The 12,487-nt window shown below is 41.9% G+C and overlaps 1 protein-coding gene across 1 annotated transcript in view; it reads right to left on the bottom strand.

Moving 5' to 3' along the window:
• Nucleotides 1-828: 828 nt before the first annotated feature.
• ABCD2 (ATP binding cassette subfamily D member 2) overlaps nucleotides 829-12,487 on the bottom strand; it is a 42,520-nt gene continuing 30,861 nt past the window's right edge. The window contains exons 8-10 of the mRNA XM_005519192.3: nucleotides 7,916-8,000; nucleotides 7,093-7,218; nucleotides 829-5,508 (exon numbers count right to left, since the gene is read on the bottom strand). Coding sequence (XP_005519249.1) covers nucleotides 5,298-5,508; nucleotides 7,093-7,218; nucleotides 7,916-8,000 — 422 coding nt within the window. The 3' untranslated portion in view covers nucleotides 829-5,297. The remainder of the gene's footprint in view (nucleotides 5,509-7,092; nucleotides 7,219-7,915; nucleotides 8,001-12,487) is intronic.

Raw genomic sequence — 12,487 nt, forward strand, 5'->3', positions numbered from 1 at the left:
CTTCTCCACTACCGTGATGCCTGGTTTGATGCGTGAGACCCAGCCTGATCCAACAGCTTACCCAGAGACCTCCAAAAATGGATTTCTCATTCCTCATGTCCTGGACTTCACTCTGCCAGTACTCTCCCTCTGAGTGGGTGCAGTGGCTGCAAGGGAGGCACGGGGGACAGGACTCTAGACAGCCATAAGAATCTAGTTCTCAAGTGACCACCATCTCCACTGGCTCTCCAACTGCATAATCCAGGTCCTGTACCACACAGTACCTCACCATCCCCTACCACACAGCTGGAAAGGGGCTGGACACAAGCCAGCTCTGTGTCAAGGCTGCTAAGGAGGCAACCATTGTCCTCATACTCCCTAAGAAAAAAACTCACTCCTCTGCTAGGCCATTGTGAGTTCTTGCTTGTTGATTTTTTTGTGGCACTGATGCTCTGTGCATAACTGTATTTTACAAAAACCCCAACAACAGCCTTTGGGAGTGATGCTGCTGAGGCATCACCTAATGTTGCCATGGTCCTCTGGCTCACTGCTTGGTGTAGTCCCCTGGCAGAAAGCCCCACCAAGGGGTGGCAGCTCTTGCCACCTTCCTGTCACAAATCAGGTACACACCGAAGTGGATGACACAAAAGATGAGAAACCTCACAGCAGCCTTTGATGCCAGCCTGACCTAGGAATGAAATGCTTGTGTTAACTTGAAAACACACAGCATCCACCCCGAGCCTTCCTGCTCCATCACAGAAACAAGGGCTGGGAAAGGACTCCCAGAGCACATGCAGGCAGGTCCTGACTGCTTTGTGAATGACTCATAAAGAATACTGTAAACTGAAAGTAAATGCAACATGTTTTATTTGAGGTTGGAATAAATTACAACTGTAAAGCATATTTTATTGCTTTATAAATTGTCTGCTCTTAAAAGGCATTAATATCAAACATAAACAAAACAAAGACACATTTGATTAACAGTTCAGTTCTCCTAAGCTTCATGGACAGCTCAGTAGGGGGATTTCTTTATATGATTGGCTCAGAAATTTGACTTTGACATGCATTATCACCATTCATAAGTTTGAGTGGACTGCAGATGTGTTCATTTGCTTTAAGATTTTTCTCTAAAATATCCCATTTAATACCCAGTCCTTAATTCCCTACTCAAATACAAATCCCACTGTGGATGCTAACTCTGAAACAGAGAGCCTGTAGAAATTACAGGCCACATAACTCTCTCAGTCCAGCCTGAGAAAGTAGCCTGGGAATTCATGGGAGGATTCAAAACAATCCTCAAAGACAGAAAACAGCCTTGCAGATGTTGTTTCTCTGTCTCTTGTTTTCTTTGAAGGAGAAGGTCGGGGGGTGTGTGCCCCACTGACCAATGATGGTGATGTAGTGGTTTGCTAACCAATAAGAGTTTCCTTTCTGTACTTTCCACATATCAGTCTATAAAACAGAGCTGAAGTAATAAACTACGAGACATTCTCCTAACCGACTCCATAGAGAGTCTGTGTCGCTCTCTCGCCGTTCCTAATAGAGCGACATCCCACTGCTTTTGAAAAATTCCTTTGAAACATACGTGGGGTTTTCTGTCCCTGCAGAAGGAGGGTTTCCAAGTCCAAACCAGGAATGAGTCTGACCACAAAACTAAGTGAAAAAGAAACTCCTTCCAGGTTAAAATAGTGAAATCCCATGCACAAAAAATGTGTCCTTTCATTCTGAAGATTCTTGCAAAACCACTTTGCATTATCTGAACACAGTAATATGGAGAATTTGTATTTTTGTTGTACAGACACTACCTGCCTGAGGCAGGTATGAATTTTGCTCATCATCTCTACTTCTCTAGGTGCCAACAGACCCAGGAAATCCAGTCTGCCCTGAGCCTGGGGGGTGAGAGGGCGCTCACAGGGCTGGGTGTGCTCGGCACTGGGCAGTACCCAGCCCTGAATGCACAGACACCGTGATGGGGTCTGGCTAGCTCCAGATTGGTATGACAGGCAGAAAGGAGGCCAAAAAGCAACTTCCTCAGCTTCCTGGGGAGCCACAGCTACTGAACACCAAAAAGGGAATGAACATTCATAAGCAGCTCTCATTGCACCACAAAAAAATCATCCACCAAGGCATCCTGTCCCACTTTGAGTCTCAGCCATGTGGTGCCCTGCCCTGGCTCCAGAACAGTGTCTCCCTGAACTATTCCTGAGCAGGGAACATGCACCTCTGCTAGGCTGGGCCTGAAGCAGCACAAAATGAGCTGGACTATGCCCTGTAAAACTCTCCAGGAACAGAAATGGAGACTCCAGTCTCAATTAGCCCTTGGAACAACACGGGTTTGCAGAAAATACCTCCAGGCATCTTCTCTTCCTGACACAAAACTAACTTGAAAAATAATGAGCCACCAGTACAGAAATTCTTCTAAATCCAGCTCAGTATCACTCAGAAAGTTCCTGTTTAGAGAAGAGTTTCTTCTCCTATCAGCCTCTAATGTTTTTGCCATGCCTACAGGAACATAAATAGCTGAGTGAGATGCTGGAGTATTTTAGACTATACAGCTGAATGGGAGTGGTTTTTTATTACTGGATCCAAGAAATATATGTCAAACTTCAAAGAAAATACTATTAGATTGATCCTGGTGTGATGTCAGTTTTCATCAAAATCTTATCAGTAACATATATAAATTTAGTATGTTTTATGCATAATCTCATTTTAAAAAAACCAGCAAACCAACTTTCTTCTACTAAACATGGTTTCCTCTGAAGAGATTTGTTTTGTGCCATGAGGGATAGCCAGCTTTGATCTCTGTAAGGCATACAGCAGATTTCAGGTGCTCCACTTGCCCACAATGGCTCCCAGCAAGTCAAAGGACAGGGCCAGAGCTTTGGTGGGATATCTGGAGCTGTGCCAAACTGGGCCAATTCTTCAGCACTTTTCAGTATCCCACTCATTCAGGGAGTGGACAACCCTGGTTTAGTTCCCAACCACATGTTAAAGTGCTAAATGGAGAGGTGGGGAACAGCAATGCCCCTTCCTCCACCTCAGGTCCTGGCTTGGGAAAGGCTTGTGGAAAGGTGGTTTTGTGGCTGCCTTGTGCTAGCAGGATGCACTGCAGCTGGGTAAAGGGTATGTGCATGGTGTGCCCAGATTCATCTCATCTTAGAGGAACATCAATCAGGAACCTGCAAGCTTTTACACTCATCAGTCACCTCAGTTATGCTCACTGAGAACAGATTCTTGGCCGACTTCTTTTTTTCCTTAGCAGTGATGAATTTTGCTTTGAAGATGAGAAAGGGGAAAGCTCACCTTCAGGGAGAGGGACAAGCACAGACATTTGCAAATTAAAATGCATACACGTCAGCCACCCCAGCAGTGACCTCCATCTGTGCTTTACAACACAACATCTTATTATCTTGAACCTTAATTTTTCAGCCCTTTCAAAGGTTCCCAGGAGCGTTCCTTTCTGTATCAGTGAGATGTCTCAGGGGGCTCTCCAGAAAAAACTAATGAAAGGAATCAACTGTTGTCACCAGGGTAAGTTACTGGGTTACATTCAAGCCACAGACTATGGAGGGAGCAGACTTGCTCCATTTTCTGGTGCAAATGCCATACCAAGCAGCAAGCTGAGCACACTGAAAAGGAATATGGTGAATGTTTAGTGCACTGGACTGGGATTTGGCAGATGGAGTTAATTCACATTCCTCTTGTTCTTGAAGCAATCAGAAAAAAGAAACAGTTTATATTAACTTCAGGGTGCTCAAACATTTCCAGCTCAGCAAATGCCCCTAAAATATTTCTCCTCTCCAAACAGTTCCTAGCAGTTTATGCACTTCTTCTCTCAGACTAAGAACAACAGACAGAAATCTTCTAAGGAATCACACTTCTGGGGAAAAAAAAGAACCAACAAACTTCAGGATTGCTACATCTGGGCTAAGGCTCATTTACCCATCTGCAAAGCCTCTTACCCCTCCTGATTTTCACTCCCCAGCTGCCCATTTGCCATGCACTTGCAGTCAGAGAGAACAGGAGCTCTTAAATACATTCACATCTTTATTTCTAATTCTCCAGCTTTTGTATTCAGCAAGGCACTCAGGCCAGCACAGTCTCAGGCAGTTCAGTTAAAGCACCTTCTGACTGACTGGGGACCTGAACTGAAAAGCTGATGGGACAATCAGTGAGTGCATCTGAAAGCAAGGCTGTTTACCAGTGCATTTTTTTCACAGGGAGGGCAATGTTCAGCCACTCCACCAGAATATGGCATGTATATTCATTAGTGGTTACCAAATGCTCTAACTTTTCACAGACCTTTATAAGTGCTGAACATTTCATTTGGCAGGACAGCCATGCCTGAGAATTCAGCATATTGTTAGAAACTGCCATTTCCTTCTCCTACAGTCCTTCTCACAAAGTGTCTCATGGAACAAACAAGTGTCTATATTGTGATTATGCCAATGGAGGAACTGGCACAGATATAGATGCCAGCTGGATTGGACCCATAAAGCACATGAATGATTTAGTCAAGCGAAAACTAAGTCACTTGATGCCAGGCCCAGTGCTCCATCCACACCACCTGAGGTTACCAAGTAAGGGACATAAATTATCCCCCAAAGGAACTGATGTATCATGAAGGGCAAAGAGCCTCTGAAGCTATGTGTAATGGCATGAAGCACAAGTACATTACATGTTTAGCTCTGTCCCTGTTTCTCTGTAATGAGGGCAGTGGGTTGCTCAGACAGTTGTCTTCTAGTCAGCCTATTACGTTATTTCCTATGGAAATGCAGGTAAAGGCATGTATACTATTCAGTAGTAGAACAGAAGTCTTATTTTACATGGGCTGAGAGAATGTTTCTTATACCCAAATGTGATTTTTGCATGCATCTGCATACTCACCCAGATACTGCCCCTGCTGTGCTCCATGCCTGAGTGTCATGCCCGGTTGCTCTGCGTAGCAGGCATGTCATACGCACACAGTGACCTGGTACAAGAGCACATTCTGCAGGCCGAGTCTCAGGCAAAAATTCACCGAAAAAACCCTAAGTTTGTTGGTAGTTTCTTGCAGTGAATTGGGCTTTCACTAGGAATTAACATAAGCTGTAATGACTAATCTTATAGTCTGTGCACTTGCTTATTTTCTTTTCACAGTTCAACCACTTTCCTCCTTAATACTAAAACACTGAAGTCTTACATAGCATTCAGAGCATTATTTTCTGCTGGCTGTGTTATGCTCTAAGCCTCTGTCACAATGCATGCAAAGGATAATGGCTGAATTTGTAACGCTTTTAACTAAAAAAATACTTTTAAAAACATAAACCATAAATTATTTATTCTTCTTTGTCCATTGTTTTAAGCACTGAATCTTCTCCCAGGATTTTACACAGTTCATTCAGTCTCTGCTGCATTTTAGGAATTCCTGCAAGCTGGGATTCCAGTCTCTGTTTTTCCTCACTCAATGATAAACGGATAGCGGTGTCCAACTGCTCGAAACGCCAGCCACCTTGTCCGTCAAACTGCAGCAAGTGAGTGTGGTACTTCCTGCAGTAGAGATTAAAACATTAGTAATGGCTCACGGAACACATGGTTTATTATTGCATTCAAATTTGGATGTATGTGTCTCTTTTCAAAGGTGCCTCTCAGGAATTTGATTTGTCCAGTTCTAGATCACTGGGTAAGACTCTTTTTTCGATTCCTCGTCATTCCAGGACACTCTTTCATATGGGATTTGTTGTTTCAAAGCCTGTCACCAGGACCGCCCCAGGCCAAGAGTGAAATTCGGCGAGTGCCAGCTGGAAGCAACAGTACTGCTGTGGGCTCCCAGCTGGGACAGTCATTGCCCCTGCAGCCCACATGGCCAGCTCTGAGCCCCTCAGCTGCAGGGATGCTGGCAGGAGTGGGCAGCAGGGCCATGCAAGGTCCACTCATCACTTGCTGTCCCTGGCCAAGGTGGTGGCCCCCTCCTACTGCCTCCTTCTTAGAAACATTGTGGCTACAGTTGCCTTCACTACAACTCCATCAGATGCCTTTTTCCCCAGGAGCTAGAACAGCAGCATCGGAAAAGGTTCATTTCTCCCTCAGGAATTCTAGTCCCAGTTTATTTTATTTACCTCACTTTCTGATAGATGTCTTACCTCTTTGGCAGCAAATACAGAGAGGCAGGCATGATGCACCTGATCCTACTGATAAAACTCAAGTTTTGTTCCCCTGTGTCTTATAAGGTTGGCTAAAGGTAACTTTATTCCTAAAACATGGATCAGTTTGCAAGGGGCTGAAATAAAAAAGTCTGTGTAGGAGTCACAGATCTTTCAGTGAGTATCAGGGTGTGTGCATCAAAAATATTCAAAGGTGTACATGTGGAGTTTGTCAAGACCTGGCAAAACATTTTTCAGGAGGTGCCAGAGGAAGAGCAGAGAGTTCCCTCAGAGCTGCTAGTATGACTTAGTAATTTATCACTATAAATTATAGAACGTAAAATGCGTCATAAAACACTGATTATAAATCCCATCCAGGGAATATGACAGTTTTAATAAACTCAATGGCTTATGACATGGGACTGAAAAGAGACTCATCTCCAGTCTAATATTCACCACTTCACGCATATTATCCTTTGTGATATCAACTGCTTAACCTATCCTTCTATTTTTCCCCCACCAAACTCACAAAAAAATCAAGAAGCTAAATGCTGCAGATAAAGGACACAACCGTTAAAAAAACAGACATAGTATTCCTATGGAGGAATAAAGTATAGTTTAACCACTTGACATGTTTCCCATCTCCTCCCTGCACATTAAACTTCCCCAGGATACCTCACATATTTTTTCTCCTTTACAGAAAAACCCGGTGGTGATACCTGTTGTGGCTGTGGCATAGACTAATTATTTACCTCTTAGACATCTGCATATTAATAAGTGAAACACATTAAAAAAATAAGAGGGATGAATAAATACCTTTCAAATCATGAAAAAAATCCACGCTAAATTAATTTACATCACTACTGTTGTAGATAACTTATCTTAGAAACTGCAGACTTAAAAACTGCCCCAGTATGAAGAATAAAGGCCAATCCACTGCTTGTCAGAGAGCTAAAAGCAAGGATCATGATAAAGCCCTGAATATACTTACCAAAGAGAAGGTCTGTGTGTTATGGAAAGCAGGGATATCCCAGCAGCTTTTGCAGCTTGGAATATCTTTCCTTCAACATCAATGCTTACAGCACTCGTACATTCATCCAGCAATGCATATTTCGGCCTTTTAAAAGAAAATAAAGAACATTATTCTTCTAGGTTTTAGGCCTAGTATTCCCATGTACAAGGTTTAATTGAAAGAACAACAGGAAACAGAGACTTACTTTTTGCCAGACAGCTGCCTCTTATTTACAGCTGGAAGCTGGCTAGAAACAACGTGAAGTTTCCATGCATTACTCAGGTGAAAAGGCAACTTCCAGGAAAAATGGGGTTTATTTCCTGGCCAATTTGAGTACACAGTGATCTAACTTCTATGTCCTGTCTGACCTAGTATTATTTTGTACTCTCATCAAGTTATGCAATAGCTAAAGCCAACTCAAAGCCTCCTATTGACTGCTATATAAGGTCTGGGCTGCCTTTGTGTGCTTGCAGTCTCCAAAATCAAAACGTAAAGGTTGGCTTTCAAACTCCAAGAGCTTTTTGCAACAGTCCATCACACTCGGCAACATTTGTAGGAAGATGTTTGTGCCTGAGATGTTAAAGAAAGAAATATCTGAAAAAAATAATGCTATGTTGCCAAATGCAAAGCTGAAGAAGCATTATCCAAACCAAAGGCAGAGCTTGTATGAATGAACAAGATTTATGCAGGTCTTAAGCTAGACAGTGTTGCATTGTGCATGCAGATTATAGTCTACTACCACTCTAACAGGAAATCTGCAAAGCTCTTTCTCATTTTCAAATGCTTCTTAAATAACACTTACTTGTGGTAAAACATCCGGGCCATGCCCATCCTTTGTTTTTCTCCTCCTGATAAGACATCTTTCCAATCCATGATGGCATCCCAGCCTTTTAAAAAAAAATGCAAACAAAATTAGTCAGGACAATATAAGTTTATGAAGGAAATGCAGCTTCACTTGCAACACTTCTGCAATCTATAACCAAAATCATAAAGAACATTTCAACTGCTCAGGCTACTGAATCACATCTTCTGAAATACCTCAATGCCTATCCACTGGCAATCAACTGGAAAAATGTCCCTTATATCATGACAATTTTGAAAGTGGAATTTAGACTTTTTGGTCATGTGGATATTGTCAAAACACTTTACTTACCATCTCTTTGAAAAAAACTCTTTGACCTGTATATAACTAGTAATTTTACTGTCATATTTGCTTCATAGAACAATTCTCTATTTCTTCTTGAAAGGTATGAGTGGAAATTTAAAAGCAAAGTAAAATAAATAAAGTGTACAAAATAAAGAGCAGTGTCAGACTGCACTCACTACTGTAGGCAAAGAAAACTGTCAGCAAACCCAACAGAAACACAACTGCAGACACAGTGATGCATCTGTGTGCACAGACAGGCAGAAAAACTGCCATCAGACAGGAGAATCTTCTAAAAAAATTTCCTTCAACCTTGTATTTAAAAATAATCCACACCTGTTATAACCTGGGGTATCCTTATTTAATATTCTGCATGTTCTCTAACTGATTTATTTCTTTATCACTTTCAGGTACATGCAACAGGAGCACGAGGCATTTTATCTGTGATCTTAAAACAGACTGGTGTCCTGTGAGTACTTGGGCATGAATAATTCCTCCTACTGAAAAAAAAAAGTGACAAATTACCTTATTGAAAATAAGTTTTCAGTCAAACAATCCAGATGGATAGACTAGCAAAATAGATGAATTTTCAAAAAGAAGGGTGAGGATGTAGAAAAAAAATTGATAAGACATTTTTCTCAACTGATCATCTATTCATGAGACAAGCAGCTGAAGCAGGGCTGACAGGAAGAGAACATTTTTTCAGATCAGCCACGGAAATACCATAACTAAGAAGTTAATAACACAGCCAAAACCCCTTTTCTGCCACTGCCAAATTTAAAATAAATATTTGACAGAAAAGACTATAAATAAGATAAACCAAGGAGGGTGGGCTGTTATTTCTGATAGTTGAGCAAATGTGAGACAATGGGGCTTGTGAATGTGCAGGAGGCTTGGTACTGCTCTGCCTCTGCTTGGTGCTATACCAGGGCTTGGCAGGACTGAACAAAACATCATTGAAACATATGATGAGGGGCTGTGTGACCAAAACCAGTAATTGATAATGACAGAGACTAAATGTCAAGATTTTGTTCTACATAAAATTAGAATATATAATGTAATGATTTTTTAATAAATATTTGTACAGTTAGATTTAAAAACCAGGCATATGCAAGAAAGATAACACCTTTAGTGATCCTATAGTTTTTCCCTATTTTCCTTCCACTCTTGTGTAAGGATGCCAGTGGGTACCCTCCCAGGAGCACATACAATGCTTTCTATCAGCAGGCTCCCAGCAAGGATGGAGTTGTGTAGTGATTAACTGAGGAACCATTTGGATACTCTTTGGTAAAGGGAACAGATACACACAGGCTGCTATTGTTGAGCAGTCCCAGTGCTGGGACCTCAGAGAGCTGGAGTGCTGTTCCACCAACACCCTGAGCTTCCAAAAAGCACTGTGAAACACCTGGAGTGCTCGCCTTTGGCAAAGGGTTCTAGCAAGGGGTGGAAACAGTTCTTCAAGAAACCATAGAAACAGCTATGTTTCTGACAACAGTCAAGCTGCTGCTTATGTTCTGTTATTTTTAAGGTGAGAATACAGACGAGCTTCAGGACCTGGATCTGAGCTAGGGTGTGGGTGGGTGTGCATGTGTGCACATGTGCCTGGGGAAGCACTGCCTGTGTTCACACAGTTTCTTCCTGATCAGCTGGTTTATAAAGGCTTATTAAAAGACAAAAGGGGAATGAAGTTCAAAAAGTAGCATCCTCTTGTCAGTAAAACAATTTTATTATTTTCTATGAAGGTGTAAGATTTAACCTCTGTTTATCTGGATACAATGGTCATCTCTGTGGTCACTTCAATTTATATTCTAACTGAATATGACATGTGCATCTTGTCTCTTCTGCCTGGCAGCCTCCCTGAACCCTCCTATTTTCCACCTGGAATGCCTCAAACAACAGATAAGGAAGTGTGCAATTTTATATTATCCCTTTTAAAAAACTCTTTTCTAGTGTCTAAATATTTTTTTCTGAACACTTAGGCATTTGTAACTCACACTAAACTGACTCCCCCCCTTCTGTGGACAATAGTGCACCTACTTGTCTCCTGTTTCTTCCTGCTAACATGGCACAGGTCAGTGAAGGTGCTTAAGTGTTCTGGAAGTATCAGCCAAGTGGCTTAGGTCATCCATAACTACATCCACTTCAGAAATGAAGAAATTAAATGGCTAGCCCATGAATGCAGCACAAATCTCTAGAGTAAGTACAAGCACAATCCTGGCTGTCAGAGTCCAAATTCCTTGCCCACCTTGTTATGGCTTTTGCAGCCAGTAAGACAAAGAGCATGTTTAATGTACTGGGGCACAGTAACAGCAGCAGAAATACATACAGCTGCCAGTAAACACTAGTGATAGCCTCAGGATAGCAGCATTTCATTTTCTTGCATGGCTTCTTTTGTAATTCCTTTAATCTCAGTTTTCTGAAGGAAAATGCAAGCCGTATTTGGCAAAACCCAAACAGGTTACTCCTGGGATCCATACCCCTCTGTATTCTCCATCCTTGTGAATCCTTGCATTTTCATGCAAGATGGAGCGTTCAGCTGCCATGAAAAACTTCAAAGTTCCTTTTTCAGATCTACATTCCAGTGCAACTTATCAGACATGGACCACAGCAGACCACAGCCAGAGAGTTGACCCCTGCTGAGTTTTTGGGCATGGAAGCCTCTTTCACAGAGTATGTAAAGAGCCCAGTGCTCTCAGGATGAATATGCAAGGACAACCTGGAGCTGAGCAAGGAACAAAGAGACCATCGACTGCATGAGCCTCAGCTCAGCATGACACTGCAGGGATTTGTCTCTGGATTTCAGAGCCACTGGAAAAGCTGGCAGAGCTCTCCAGAGTTCCTGCTGGTACCAGTAACAAAAACAAATCCAGGGCTAAAGCGATCAGATGAAATAATCTCAGAGAGAGGAAATGGGCTTGTCCATCTGTTTATACATGGCCTAGCACAAAGGCTCCCTGGACAACATCCAAAGATATGACAAATGCACAAAATAATGAGGAATAATTATAATCTGGGGTGCTGAGAAACCATAAACAGGTTGAACTTGCTCAGTAATGTCATCAGCCCCAACCGGACAGGCCCAGTCACGCGTGCACCGCGCAGCTCTATGGCCTAATGGCTCCTCTCGTGTGACAGGCTGTCAGCAGCCTGGGGCTGCATCTCCACTGACACTTGCTAAATATACACAGGTTTTCAAAGCAGGTCAGAAGGAACTACTTTAGGTATATGTATTGCATATCTCCATGCTTTTAGCCCCCATTTCTGGATATGCTTTTTCACCACACACGCTGAATACAACCTTTATTTTGTATGAAATTATGGTTCTGGAAGAGCTAACAACTTTGCAGATGTTGATGAGGGAACCTTACAGATAATAAAAAGCTAAGTAACAAAACAGCATTTGTCTAATATCCAGATGGTGAAAAAACATTAGTGTGGGCCTCAGTGGAAAGGGAGCTCTGCACCCAGCAGCAAGGGGGCTACTGCCAACAGCCACTGGGTTCTTCGAGGGCTTGGGCTCAGGAACATCCAGAACAATGGGGCTGGGGAGGGATTGCTGTTTTGGTGGATTTCATGTATGCTATTGATACCAACTGAAAAACGTATCATGAGGGTAACATGGAAGCTAAATGCCAAATTGGGCTATTTATTTTATTTACTTCTGGCTGGGTCAAACCTTAATGCTAGAAAAAGAAGGAATTTCTGTCACTGGCAGCAACAGAAACAACGTCAGACATAATACTTGGAATGCTGTGATCCTTCTACTGCTGCAATGTGGAAGTAATTCAGCTAAAAACAATAACGTCATGCCAGAACAAATAATTTGAGTCAAAGTTGCGGACCTCTGGCTTCATCTGGCTTTTTATAACTGCTCACAAGGAGCAGAACACAAAACTGCAAAACATCAGATTATACACACATGACATTCGTGATCAATTAAAGCACAAGAGGTTTATATGAGATTTTTCATTATTTTAGAAAGAAAAGAGTTCCATTTTTAATAAAGATATTTTTCATTTAAAAATATGATTTTAAGCAAAATAATAAAATAAAAATTGGAATTAAAAATATTAGTTTATGTATAAACAAAAAATTTCAACTGTTCACTTTTAGCAAGTATTTCTCTGTCTTGCTGGTTCAGAAAACCACAGAATATGAGTCTTTGTCCCAGACCAGGGCAGCTTTAAAAAACATCCAAGCATATGAAATCCATATAACATGTCAAATCAT

Source organism: Pseudopodoces humilis, chromosome 5, assembly GCF_049639895.1.
Source record: "Pseudopodoces humilis isolate 2021_Gansu_Grassland_sample_001 chromosome 5, ASM4963989v1, whole genome shotgun sequence".
NCBI lineage: Eukaryota > Metazoa > Chordata > Aves > Passeriformes > Paridae > Pseudopodoces > Pseudopodoces humilis.